The 14,378-nt window shown below is 37.9% G+C and overlaps 1 protein-coding gene across 2 annotated transcripts in view; it reads left to right on the forward strand.

Moving 5' to 3' along the window:
• LOC112048180 (nuclear pore complex protein Nup214) overlaps positions 1–14,378 on the forward strand; it is a 41,882-nt gene that overhangs the window by 24,632 nt on the left and 2,872 nt on the right. Inside the window, exons 18-28 of one of the 2 annotated variants that reach the window (XM_052884368.1) lie at positions 221–442; positions 1,060–1,194; positions 2,995–3,213; positions 4,428–4,865; positions 6,929–7,015; positions 7,576–8,435; positions 8,977–9,137; positions 9,608–9,762; positions 11,256–11,411; positions 12,133–12,193; positions 13,256–13,398. In XM_052884368.1, the coding sequence (XP_052740328.1) occupies positions 221–442; positions 1,060–1,194; positions 2,995–3,213; positions 4,428–4,865; positions 6,929–7,015; positions 7,576–8,435; positions 8,977–9,137; positions 9,608–9,762; positions 11,256–11,411; positions 12,133–12,193; positions 13,256–13,398 (2,637 nt within the window). The remainder of the gene's footprint in view (positions 1–220; positions 443–1,059; positions 1,195–2,994; positions 3,214–4,427; positions 4,866–6,928; positions 7,016–7,575; positions 8,436–8,976; positions 9,138–9,607; positions 9,763–11,255; positions 11,412–12,132; positions 12,194–13,255; positions 13,399–14,378) is intronic. The other variant, XM_052884369.1, reaches the window with a different exon arrangement.

Raw genomic sequence — 14,378 nt, forward strand, 5'->3', positions numbered from 1 at the left:
TTTTTTTTTAAGTTTGAGGTCCTTCGTTACATACTTTCTTTCAGCTCGGAACCGAGGACTATAAAACATTGAATGTTCTGCATCATCATTGGGTTTTATGCAGTACATGCATTTGGGCACTCCGTTTTTTTTACCTCACTTGTGTGCTCAACTTACATTTAAACACCACAATATGGGTAGTCCACAGAAACTACAAGTGCTAAGTTATTTTTATTCACAGAACCCGAAATCCAAAAACCTGTACCGTTCTCGGCGATGTCAAAGCAACCACAACCACAAATACAAACGCAACCGCAAATGCCTGTGCAACCACAACCTCAAAAGTTCGAGCAACCAATGCCTGCGCTTACATCACAGGAAGCTCCACATCTGAAAAGTGAACTGACAAAGGATTCCAATATATTCATGGGTCTTAAATTCGGACCTCCAGCTTCATTTGCTTGTACGTATAAAATCATACTACTATTATAAGCTAAAGTTTGTATGTGTGTATGTTTGTTACTCCTTCCTGCTTCAAGTAGTGAACCGATTTGGCTAAAATTTGAAATGGAAATAGATTATACCCTGTATTAAAAAAATTGTTTTGTAAAGAAGATGGTCCAAAATTGTATGGAGCCCAGATCCATTCATTGTACCCTAGCGGAAATAAAAGAATATATTTTTTTCAACTATTTTTGATTATACAAATCTACGAATTTACTTTGATTCTTACGAAATAATATTCATTATCTCCCAAGAATTGCAACATTACTATAAGTAATAATGGCGGATCGATGACGCTTTCATTGCAGTAATCGATTTGACGTTTGCTGTCAATTGTCATGTCATAGTTGCTCTATGGGCGCCATCTTGATATAACTCACAAACTTGGGTTTTTATTTTATTTATTTCTTTTTATTTAGTTAGATTTATTCACTTTAATAAATTTTAATAAAATCGTATTTTTTAAATTTTAATGATACGGGTTACAAAAGCGGACCTGAAATAGACCATCTTCTTTATTCATATACGATGTTTTACACAAATAAATGTTAAAAATATTGTTATTTATTTTTTCAGATGCGCAACCTTCATTCACCGCCTCTGTACCCAAACCCGATATCGTAAAGGAGTCGCCCATCAACATTCCTACCTACAACCCTCCTAATAACTCGAAGCCTCCACCCAGTGTAGCAAGAACCTTGTTCACTGACGGTAAGTTATAATGGCGGTAGATTACAATATCTAGTGATATTTAATCTACCGTCAAATTGTGAACTGAAAATACTGATTACAATTTAACGTGTTATTATGTTTCGGTATGTTATAATCGGAAGTGAAACCGTTAAATTGTCAATCAGGTTAAATTTACCATAGAATTACAAAAATATTACGGCGTGCATAAGGGCATAATTTTTTTAAACACTGTTCTTCCATTAGTAAAAAAATGTTGTTATTGTTAATTATAAGTATAATTTAGTCAAATCTAAAGTTAGGTTAGAACATGACAATTCGAATTCAAACACACTTATGTCACTCTTTAGGTATGGATAAATAATAAATAGAGATGTGATGTCGCGATGGATAATGGTCACTCTTTTAAATGTTAGCTTTCTGTATTCTCCGTTGAAAACAAAAAATACTCGTGAAAGAATTATTGCGATACGTTAATTAATTCCCGAGATATAGAATTTTAAAGTGAGCGCGCGGTGATCAGCCCGCGTTTAACGCCGTGACGTCATCAAACAACATTTGCTCGCCCGTTATAGGCAATTTCGTACTTCTGCCTTATCTACTGACGAACTAATGGTTAGAATTGAAAAATTATTTTTGTGTTGAAAAGCCCGTTTAACGAGGAAGGCTATAAGCGATATAACATCACGCTACGACCAATGCTTTGCTCCTATTTGTTGTAGCTTGATGTTATGTAGCTTATAGCCTTCCTCGATAAACAAGCTTTTCAACACAAAAAAAAATCAATTTTAACCATTAGTTCGTCAGTAGGTAAGGCAGAAGTACGAATTGCCTATAACAGGTGAGCAAATGTTGTGTGATGACGTCACGTACAATATCGCGACCATGAGCGGGAGTCGATATTTATGCGAACTTTGAATGCATGTAAAATCATAACTATTTGGTATTTTTCAATAAAACAAAAACTAATGTATCTATATATATAAAAGCTCTAATGTAACGAAGTTTCAAATGATTTTGCGTACCTAGTAACATTATCCATTCTCGAAGTATTTTATTTGACTGACATAATCATGTGTTTCATTCCTAACTCTATGGACACAGAACGGCCTGATGTAAGGCCGACCAATCAGAGACAAGTTCGGACAGTTGACGTTTTAAGATTACAAATTAACGGTTTTATTTCCGATAGATATAATATATAATATACCGAAAATAACACGTTTAATTGTAATCAGTATTTTCAGTTCACAATAATATGACGGTAGATTATAATATTACGAGTGAGATTTTAAACTAACGTATTTTACAATTTAACTGTGAAATATAGATGTTATTATTTTTAATAGGGATGATGACAGTATTTTAAATTGTATATAAATTTAAAGTATGCTAATAGTAAAGCAATTTTGTAAAAGTAACAGGGTATCTGCGATCATTACTTTCGGAGCTACAGGGATTTAAAGGGTCAGAGTTGCGACGCTGCCGCGGATCCCTGAAAAACGCTCCATACAAAATGGCACGAACTTATGACGTCGTAGGCAATTAATGATCGTTAGATTTGTATGTGCGTTTAAACAAAATTACTAATATCTTTGTTATTTCTGCGTTTATGTTTATAGTTCATATATTAAAAATGTCACATTTATTGTAAGGAAGCTAAAACTGTATGAATTTTCATCTAATTACGATAAAATATTTTTAATAGATTTTGAAATTTTATAATCTTATTTATTTTGCAAATATCCATTCAATCTTTGTTTTTTATGTATAAATTAGTTAACATTGACCTTATTTACCTAGTCATCATCCCCATTGCAGAAAAAGAAGAAGATATACCACCAGGACCTCAAGAATCACAACATCCGTCTAACGACCAGTCACAGCCACAGCCAAACATTAACGCATACACTAAAAGTATAATCAGAAAGTTAATACTGAAAGATTCGTCCAATAAAAACATACCTCAGTCTGGTGAGCCAAAGAACGACGCTAACACGTTCATGGGACAAAATGTCTGTTCGCCGACTGCGTTTGCCTGTAAGTGTTCATCATTTTTGTATTAATATCCAAGACCACTTTTAAAACCAAAATTAGAAAACATTATCTTTTAATTCAAAATATGTAAGTATTGGGTCCTTTGTTTAATTTATTTATTTACAAAATTACTATGTTATCATTTATTTATGGGCTTATTTTTTTACACCTTTTTATTGTAACAAGCGGACCCGGTCAAGCTTCGTTTTGACATAAGTGCACTTATTCTCTATCCCTACTCTACCCTACCCCTACCGCTTGACTCTTAAACGTTTGTATGGGAAATAGAAAAGGGCAGTTTTTTGGGTTTTCCCGGAAATTATTTGATTTTTTCTCACCTTTTAAACCTTCCCTATACCTCCACGAACATTTCAAGACCAAGATAAGATAAATCCGTTAGGCCGTTCTCGAGTTTTAGCGAGACTAACGAACAGCAATTCATTTTTATATATATATATATATATATATATATATATATATATATATAGATACATTTGTATTTAATTTACGTTCCTGTCTCTTTTTTTTATATTTGTTGATGTTTGACTAGAGGCGCTCCGCACGTCTCGATACCGTCCAAACGTCACCTTAATGGCTCCACGGAAGACACAGCAATATGCTGAGTGGAGACCCTTTTAGGAACACATCATGCAAGTTGCAATGTATTTTAATTATTGTTTTTTTTTTCTCTCATTCCTTTGTATGATGTGTATTCTGAATAAACTATTCTTTCTTTCTTTCTTTCTATTCTCTCATTTATTTATTTATCTTTTTTTTTTAATTTTTAACAATGTTAATATAAAAATATAATCATCATCATCATATCAGCCGATGGACGTCCACTGCAGGACATAGGCCTTTTGTAGGCACTTCCAAACATCACGATACTGAGCCACCTGCATCCAGCGAATCCCGGCGACTCGATGTCGTCAGTCCACCTGGTGGGGGGTCGACACTGCGCTTACTAGTGCGGGGTCGCCATTTCAGCACTTTGGGACCCCAACGTCCATCGGCTCTTCGAACTACGTGCCCCGCCCATTGCCACTTCGGCTTCGCAACTCGCTGAGCTATGTCGGTGAATTTGGTTCTTCTGCGGATCTCCTCATTTCTGATTCGATCACGCAGAGATACTCCTAACATAGCTCGGTTCAAATTGTGTTGCGATAGGTTTTAGGATTTTAAATATAGGTAAAACGTTGTGTTCTTGTTCATTTCAGTTTCAAAGCCCAATCCTACACAAACAACCTTTGGCACAAAACCTGCCCCAGCTTTTCCAACCACCAATAAATCCCAACCTACCCCTGAACCACCCACTGCGAACCCAAAGTCCGACGAAACCGGTGAACCAGAAGCGGGCACCGTACCGGGTAAAGACGAGAACAAACCACGGGAAGAGAAACCCATAACGAATATGTTCACCTTGAAGAAGAACACACAATTCAATACTAAAAACCAAAACGTTCCAGACGTTTTGAAAAGTGGTCAAAGTTTTTTTGGAAAATCTGATAAAAGCACTCCTGAAGGTAACGAGAAATCTAAAAGTGATTTCGCTAAGCCAACTAATCAAGAAAAACAACCCGTAGACAAAAAAGAAAGTGAAACGAAACCTGCTCCACAGATGACAAACAAACCACCAGCGCAATCTGTTATTTATGGTATGTACTTTCTTTATTGTGCGCCAATCGCGTGAAATTCTGTTTTTATCAAATCAAATCAATCAAAAATCATTTATTTCAAGTAGGCTCAGTTTACAAGCACTTTTGACACGTCAGTTGACTATTTGTAAAGATTCTACCACCGGTTCGGAAGGCAGGTTCTGCTGAGAAGATACCGGCAAGAAACTCAACAGTTGCTCTTTTGAAAAAGTCATACAGTATTATAATTTACAATTAATAACAATTACTGTTTACATTTCTTATAGTTTTACTTTCTGTGTGAAGGTGGAAGCTGATCCAACGGCCTCCAAGCATCTTTATCATTAAGGAACTCATCAATGTTGTAGTACCCTCGACTAAGTAAATGTTTTTTAACACATTGCTTAAAGCTATGCATTGGCAGGTCCATCACAGTCTTGGGGATCTTATTATAGAAGAGTACACCCAAACATACAAAAGATTTTTTTACTCTTTGGAGACGATATGCAGAAATAACTAACTTATGCCCGTGTCTAGTAAGACGTGGGTTTAAATCTCCTTTTTGTTTGTACAAATTAATATTTTGTCTTACATATACTATACTGTTATATATATATTGACAGGCTACTGTTAGTATACCTATTTCTTTAAACTTTTGACGAAGGGACTCGCGTGATTTTAATTGATATATTGCTCGAATTGCTCTTTTTTGAAGTACAAATATAGATTGTATATCGGCAGCCTTGCCCCACAATAAAATACCGTAAGACATTACGCTGTGAAAGTACGCAAAATAAACAAGCCTAGCTGTATCAACATCAGTAAACTGTCTTATTTTTCTCACGGCAAATGCCGCTGAGCTAAGTTTACCAGACTGTGTCATCAGCAAACAGTACAATCTCACATATGCCGCTGACATGGTATGGTAAATCGTTTATGTACACTAAAAATAGAAAAGGACCCAGAATTGAACCCTGTGGGACGCCCATTATGGTAGTGGAACCGTGCGACTTTATATCATTTATGCATACCTTTTGTGTTCTATCACTGAGATAAGAGACAATGAGATCGAGTGCAACACTTTTGATGCCATAGTGGCTTAACTTGAGTAGAAGGGTGTTATGGTCAACACAATCGAACGCCTTGGACAGATCACAGAACATACCAATAGCATTCTTAGAACCTTCCCATGCTTCATAAATATGTTTTAAAAGTTTAGCCCCTGCATCAGTTGTATTGCGACCTTTAAGAATCCCACGGGAATCACGCGTGATATTCTGTTTTTTTTTTTACAAATCCCACGGAAATATCACGTGAAATTCTGTTTTTTTTACAAACCCCACGGGAATCACGCGTGAAATTCTGTTTTTGTTTTACAAATCCCAAGGGAATGTCGCGTGAAGTTCTGTTTTTTTTACAAATCCCGCGGGTACCATTTACCATTTTTCGGGATAAAAAGTAGCTTATGTTCTGTCCAATTTATCTCAATACATATTTTCATCAAAATCGGTTTAGCCGTGAAGTGGTGACTCGTATGAGACTTTATTCCACTCGTTAATCCAAGTATCAATACACACTTCCAAACGTAGGCAATTCGTTGTCCAACATCGTAGCCGAGTTCACTATTGTTCACTTGTATTACTGCTAGGCTATTCTGTAACGATATTTTACAACTCGCAAGTGCGAGTTTCGAATTCACCTCTATCTCTCTCTGTTTAACACGATACTATAGAAGAGAAAGATAGATAGTGGTGAATTCGAAACTCGCACTTGCGAGTTATACCAAACATCGTTAGAGAATAGAAGTGCTGGTGACATTTGATGTTATTTCGCTTCGCTTCGACAGACAACTGCCCCGAGCGTCGAGTCTATTGCGTATTTATACCCGTAAGAAAGAATGATCCAGACTTTTCTGTTAACGCCCACATGCGTGTTGTTCATTCCACGAAATTCGATAGAAAGCAATAACAAAAATCGTAAACAACCCGACATGGGCGAGCGATTATGAACCCTATGTCTCTGGTAATAGGGTTCTACGTAACGATATCTATAACCTATAACATAATATGATTTAAAATTTCTAGTAGATCTGAAGAAACCTGCAGCTGAAGCTAAGATGGAGAAGGTTCCGTCATCATTATTTGATGTCTCTGCAGCGGCTCCCCCACCCGGTTCGTATAAAGTTTAATACTTATTTGAACTAGCAAGTTTTATATTATAATAGGTATCTAAAGCTGCTCTATAGCTAGGCAACATCGTTCGTAACACTCCCGATGGTCCGCGCGGGCGGGGGGCGTGTAGCAGTGAATGAAAACCCGCGACTGATGCACCTCACTTCCCCGCACGCACGATTTCACACTCGCGAAGTCTTGTCCCCCCCGTCGCCCGCATATCATGGTAGTGTCATCAACGAACTTGCCAGATTACAGTAGGATCTTACCAAGTTTAGCTAGGCAGGTAAATATGAGCAGAGAAAGGGCTTTATAATTGATTTTAAAGGAAATCTTTCTCTCAGTGGACCCATCACCCTCACAGTAAATCCATGAAAGATATTCGACTCATATTTTTTACACAACTAGTTAATGGAAGAAACAATAGCAGTTATGTAAGTGGTATATGTTAATTATTTTAACTTCAAAATACGCAATCGAAAACATGTCTTACTATAGAAATCACGGAATTATTAATGCAATGGAATTCGCTTGTCATTTTTGGTTTTGAAAATTTTCAGGACCAAAGCCCCAACCTGAAACTACGACACCACAGCAATCAACACCAACTGAAACACCAAAACAATCAGCAGACCAAGAAAGCTCAACAAAATCACAACCAACAGCACCACCAACCGAAGAAGTTACAATAACATCAACTGTCTATATCAAAACTCCAACAACATTGCCTTCTGGAACAACTAGTGAAACACCAATTGAAACACCAACTTCAGACCCATCAACACCTACTTCAGAACCTTCAAAAGCTGCAGAATCTGAAACTATGACAGAACCAAACGAACCAGCAGATTTGACCACAAAAGTACCAGAAAGTACAACAGATGCACCAAATACGTCTGCAGCGTTCAGTCCATCTGGATCTATATTTACTCCTACTACTACCGCAGCGTTTAGTGCTGAAGAGACAAAGCCTTTATTCAGTACACCTGCACCAAATACAGTATTCGGTTCAGCTCAACCTTCTGCCTTCGCGTCTAGTGCATCATCAATCTTCGCTTCAGCGACAGCTTCAGCATTTGGTACACAAACCACGAAGGCTTCAATGTTCAGTCCGAGTACTACATCCCAGAGCATATTTGGCACGTCACCAACAACGTCCGCGTCCGTATTTGGCACTTCAGCGCAGAGTATATTCAGTGCGGCGTCCTCGTCTATATTCGGTGGCACGCCGACGACTACTCAGAATATATTTGGAACGTCCACAACACAATCCGTTTTTGGTGGTGGTCAGTCCGTATTTGGATCAACTGGGAGTCCTAGTCAAGTTTTCGGCGCGCCATCGACTCAGACGTCCATATTTGGAACGCCAACACCTACTACCCAAACGTCTGTGTTTGGGACTCCGACGCAAACAACTCAGGTAAACATTTTTCAATATACGTCGTCGTCGTCGGCATCATCATCATCATCATCATCATCATCATCATCATCATCATCATCATCATCATCATCATCATCATCAACAGCAGATGGATGTCCACTGCTGCACATAGGCCTCTTGCATGGACTTTCAAACCCGCTTGATGTCCTCAGTTATCATTATTAGAAGTATAAACAAAAACGCAAGAATAACAAAGACATTCATTCTCGTTGTCCGCCCATACAAATTTAATGATGTGACAAAAGCGTGACGTCACGATCCTACCGCATTTAGTAACAATATACCTTATCAGCCGATAGACGTCCACATTACTTGTTGTGTAATTGTGGGTTACTTGGGATAGGCGGGGAGAGTGACTTGAATGGAAAAGGGGAGTGTTGGTTAACTATCAAAGACGTCGTCATTCTCTGCCGTTCAAGGGTCTTATTTTGGTTACAGTTTGATTTTTTATGAAAACCTTTGTTCGACAATGGTTTTTTATGGTTGTAATGGTTAATTAATTAGATATTATTGTGTCCAGGCCTCAGTGTTTGGTACCCCGCCCACGACGCAAGCGTCCGTGTTCGGCTCGCCCACAACGACGCAGAGTTCTATCTTCGGTGAGGCCAACTTGTTCGCCTCGGCCACCATATCTACCACCAGCGCACAAACGCCAGCGAGTGGAAATATCTTTGGCGGAGGGTAATGATGAACTTATATATTTTGTTTATACACCGTGCTAGTTTCACCGTCTTTATGACGACCCGACATTTATTAGTCCAATACAAGAAATCCCTTAAGAATATTAAAAATGAATGACCTTAAAAATGGTCATTTATTTTTAATACTGTCAAGTTAATACAATACATATATAAGTAGTATATATTATATATTTATTATTAAGTGTAATATATATTTATATATGTACCAAAATATGTATATGTTTAATTATTTATATTAATAATTATGATGTATTGCAACCTTTCGCGCTTTTTCTTCGCAAGTTCTCTCGTCAGGTTTCCTTCACCGTTTGAGTCACGTGATAATTAATTTCTGAAAATTATTTGAACCTACATCCTCCGAATAAAAAACATAGGTCATATCCACTGTGCTATCACGTTTCTCATCTATCTTGTCGGTTATTTTTTTTTTTAATTTTACAATCTCAACAGCTCATCGGGCTCGGCGTTTGGTAGCACCAGTATATTCAGCGGCTCCAATCCAACCGCGACCAACATATTCGGAGGGGGCAGTTTCGCTCCGAAACCGGCCACCGACTTCTGGAGTGGAGGGGGTAATACTGGCGGATTTGGGAGTACTGCTTTTGGTAAATATTTTCTTTTTATTTTGATTCTGTGTTCCGTATTTTTCTATCATCTCATAGGTAACAAAATTAACAAATGGGTGAAGGTTGTGAAGTTTATTTTTCTGAAAATTTTTAGTAAATTTATTTATTTATTTTAATTGTTTTTGTGTACAATACAAACAAACAAACAAACAATTTTTTACAATAGGGATGATGACCGTTTTTTAAATTGTATATAAATTAAGAGTATATTAATAGCAAAGCAATTTTGTAAAAGGAACAGGGTATCTGCGATCATTACTTTCGGAGCTACAGGGATTTAAAGAGTCAGATTTGCGGCGCTGCCGCGGATCCCTGAAAAAAGCCCCATACAAAATGGCACGAACTAATGACGTCGTAAGCAATGTAATGATCGTTAGATTTGTATGTGCGTTCAAACAAAATTACTAATATCTTTGTTATTTGTGCGTTTATGTTTATAGTTCATAAATTAAAAAATGACACATTTAATGTAAGGAAGCTAAAACTGTATGAATTTTCATCTAATTACGATAAAAAAATTTTAATAGATTTTGAAATTTTATAATCTCATTTATTTTGCAAACATCCAGAAAATCTTTGCTTTTTATGTATAAATTAGTTAACATTGACCCTATTTATCCGAATGTATCATAAAAATCAATATATTCAAACCTAGTCATCATCTTCATTCTTCTTCCTCTATTTTGTTATATAGGTTGCCTGGGAGATATCGCTTCTTAGCGATAAGGTAAAGTAGGTACTATTGTACCTACTTGATTTATTGCTTTTTGTATTCTTTCTACTCATCATTATCAGCCGATGGACGTCCACTGCTGGACATAGGCCTCTTGCATGGCCATAAAAGGTCGATTTCCACAAAAAATGACCACGCTGGGCATGCGGGTAGGTCATTCGCAGTCCTAGACTTCTCGGTCTGTGATACTTATGAAGTCTAGTTGAATTGAAATGGTTATACCGCCATTTTATCGGTCTCCAGAGCCTCGTCAGTCAATCTGCAATGTGCACCTCGAGCAGGAGAGGTTGGCATTTGGAGAGATTGACTGGTACTAGCCTCCCCCATTCTTTCTACTATTTTTATAATTTTCGGTGTACAATAAAGAGTGAAGAGCCGTGATAGCCCAGTGGATATGACTTCTGCCTCCGATTCCGGAGGGCGTGGGTTCGAATCCGGTCCGGGGCATGCATCTCCAACTTTTCAGTTGTGTGCATTTTAAGAAATTAAATATCACGTGTCTCAATCGGTGAAGGAAAACATCGTGAGGAAACCTGCATACCAGAGAATTATCTAAATTCTCTGCGTGTGTGAAGTCTGCCAATCCGCATTGGGCCAGCGTGGTGGACTATTGGCCTTACCCCTCTCATTCTGAGAGGAGACTCGAGCTCAGCAGTGAGCCGAATATGGGTTGATGACGAATAAAGAGTATTTTATCATTTCATTCATTTTGAAACTGAAGGGGCTTTTTCGTGTGCAGGTCAAACAGCAACGACGCAATCGTCGTCCATTTTCGGCAGCTCTGGTGGAAGTTTCAGTACTCCGACCCCTGGACAGCCGTTCGGCAGTCCACAGGGACCTTTTAGTGGTGGTGACCCGAAGCCTTCTGTGTTTGGAACTCCTCAACAGCAGTCAGGTACGGTATGATTTTATTCGATCTCCTAGCTGCATATGTTATATTACCTTATCGATATTAAAGAGCCGTGATAGCCCAGTGCATATGACCTCTGCCTCCGATTCCGGAGGGTGTGGGTTCGAATCCAGTCCGGGGCATGAACCTCCAACTTTGCAGTTGTGTGCATTTTAAGAAATTAAATATCACGTGTCTCAATCGGTGAAGGAAAAACATCGTGAGGAAACCTGCATACCAGAGAATTTTCTCAATTCTCTACGTGTGTGAAGTCTGCCAATCCGCATTGGGCCAGCGTGGTGGACTATTGGCCTTACCCCTCTCATTCTGAGAGGAGACTCGAGCTCAGCAGTGAGCCGAATATGGGTTGATAACGAACGAACGAACTAGCTGCAAACGTTATTTTACCTTATCGGTATTAGAAAAAGGGTTGATGGTAAAAAAAACAATATTTAGTGTCATAGTTAATTTATTACAGTATACATGTGAATAATCTATGCCATTTTAATATATTTTTTTAATTTCATAATTGGAATATTATGACACGAGATTAGGATAATAAAACATTATTGAACACTTTGAAAAATGTGTATCTTGCTTGCTCTGTGAAGTGTTACCTACTTTGTTTACAGGCGATGATATTTTCCATTTGCTGATTTCGTAAATGATTAAAATATAAAAATTATAGACTTAAAATAATTATAATAATAATTGTTCCGATATGCAGCTTCTGGATTCGGTGGAAGTGCTGTGTTTGGATCTAAACCTGTCTTCGGGGGATCGCCCACGTAAGTATGCAAAATAAATTATTTGTGTTCGTAATCTATATATATAAAAATGAATTGCTGTTCGTTAGTCTCGCTAAAATTCGAGAACGGCTAAACGAATTTATCTTATCTTGGTCTTGAAATGTTCGTGGAGGTATAGGGAAGGTTTAAAAGGTGAGAAAAATTAGAATAATTGCCGGGAAAACCATAAAAATAACCCTTTTCTAATTGCCATACAAACGTTTAAGAGTCAATTATAGATCTTAAGGGTAGGGGTAGGGTAGGGGTAGGGGTAGGGTAGTGGTAGGGTAGGGATAGGGAAGAATTGCACATACGTCAAAGCGAAGCTTGACGGGTTCGATAGTAATATATATAAATATAACTGTTGTATAAATATTTGAAATCCACAGAACTGATTTTGATATACATAGTTATTTATGCAATCGTAGCGTGAGTGATTTTTGTAACCTACATAAACTTTACAAATTCTAACTACGTACTTGAACATTAATAACATACCTAACATAAACAAGAAAATCGAAGTAATTATTCGGTAGATATTATTTAATAAGGTACCTACTTAAAATAACTTGTAAAGAATAAAAAAAAAATTTTTTTCATTACCTTCCTACATCCCTTGGAAGTTTGAAAAAATAGACATACATACAGCCGAACGTAGAACCAGGCCTGGCTTAACCACTTTCGTTCTGAGAGGAGACTCGTGCTATATGCCGAATATGGGTTGTTAACTCAGACCAATTATAGAAGGACCTGTATCACACTCATAGTCACGAACAAAATTATCTGTCATTTTCTGAAGAAAACGAGCTTAGATTTTGTATATATCTATACTAAACTAGTAGTTTTTGCCCGTTTTTTATACAATTCAATTACACAAAAAGATATTTTTACGGAGCTCTTTAACCGACGAACACGATTACAACTATTTAACATCGATTCTATAGAGACAGTTTTTATAATCTGTTCATATATTTTGACAGAAAAGTAACGTCTAGCGAGGCAGGTCCTATACAATAATTGGTCTGAGGTTGTTAATGATGATTGCTTCTGGTTATATTACAGATACGGCTCTTCAGCAATGGGCGGCTTCAACAAGAGCCCCAGTAGTGGGTTCGGTGCTCCGGCCGCGTTTGGTGGCAACGCCTTCGGAGCCTCCGCCTTTGGCAACGCATCTCCCAACCAAGCCTTTGGTGCAGCTGCACCAGGTAAGTTGTCTATTCTAATGTTCTAAAGACCGACCATTTTTGGTCCAACCAAAGATTTTATATTATAGACTAGCGGACCCGTCAAGCTTCGCTTTGACTTATGTGCACTTCTTCCCTATCCCTACACTACATTACTCAACCCCTACCCTTACTCTACCCCATCCCTACTTTACCCCTACACTTCCCCTACCCTACCCCTACTCTACCCCTACCCTACTCCTACCCCTACTTAAAACTCAAACGTTTATATGGGAAATAGAAAAGGGTTGATTTTATGGTTTTCTCAGCAATTATTCTAATTTTTCTCACCTTTTAAACCTTCCCTATACCTCCACGAACATTTCAAGACCAAGATAAGATAAATCCGTTCAGCCGTTCTCGAGTTTTAGCGAGACTAACGAACAGCGATTCATTTTTATATATATAGATATGTCACGAGCGTGTCAAAACTGAGGCGAACAAAAGCGGCTAATTGACCGCATTTCATTGAATCGCATAGTAAACAACGAAAGTTATTTAAACAAATAATACCTAAATATACGTGTATACGTCGCCGAGTGAGTTATTTGTTCGGTTAGCAAAATCTACGTAAAAGGTTGATAACGTGGCTCTCGTCCAATAGCATTGCGTCCAAAATGGCGCGTAGCCGGTACGCTTGACAGGTGGGGTACCCTGCCCCCACTGTAGTCTGCTAGTTGAGCAGTTTAGTTGTAATCGCGTTCTCGGAATGGATAATCGTCTTCCATTTGTTAAATAGTGATAGTGATATAGAAGCTAGTGGGTAAGTTATCCGTATAGTGGTAACACGAGTGGAGAAGGGGAGTATTAGTATACTGTTAAAGGATCCTTTAACCCTGCTACTAGCGGTAGCCAGCCCGTAATTTTACTCGTGGCTGCCTTACTGCCATATGCTAGATAATCCTGGTATACATCTGATAGTATCGGTGCTGTACCTGATCAATATTGTAGTTAGAGGGTAG

This window comes from Bicyclus anynana, chromosome 11 (assembly GCF_947172395.1).
Source record: "Bicyclus anynana chromosome 11, ilBicAnyn1.1, whole genome shotgun sequence".
Lineage (NCBI taxonomy): Eukaryota > Metazoa > Arthropoda > Insecta > Lepidoptera > Nymphalidae > Bicyclus > Bicyclus anynana.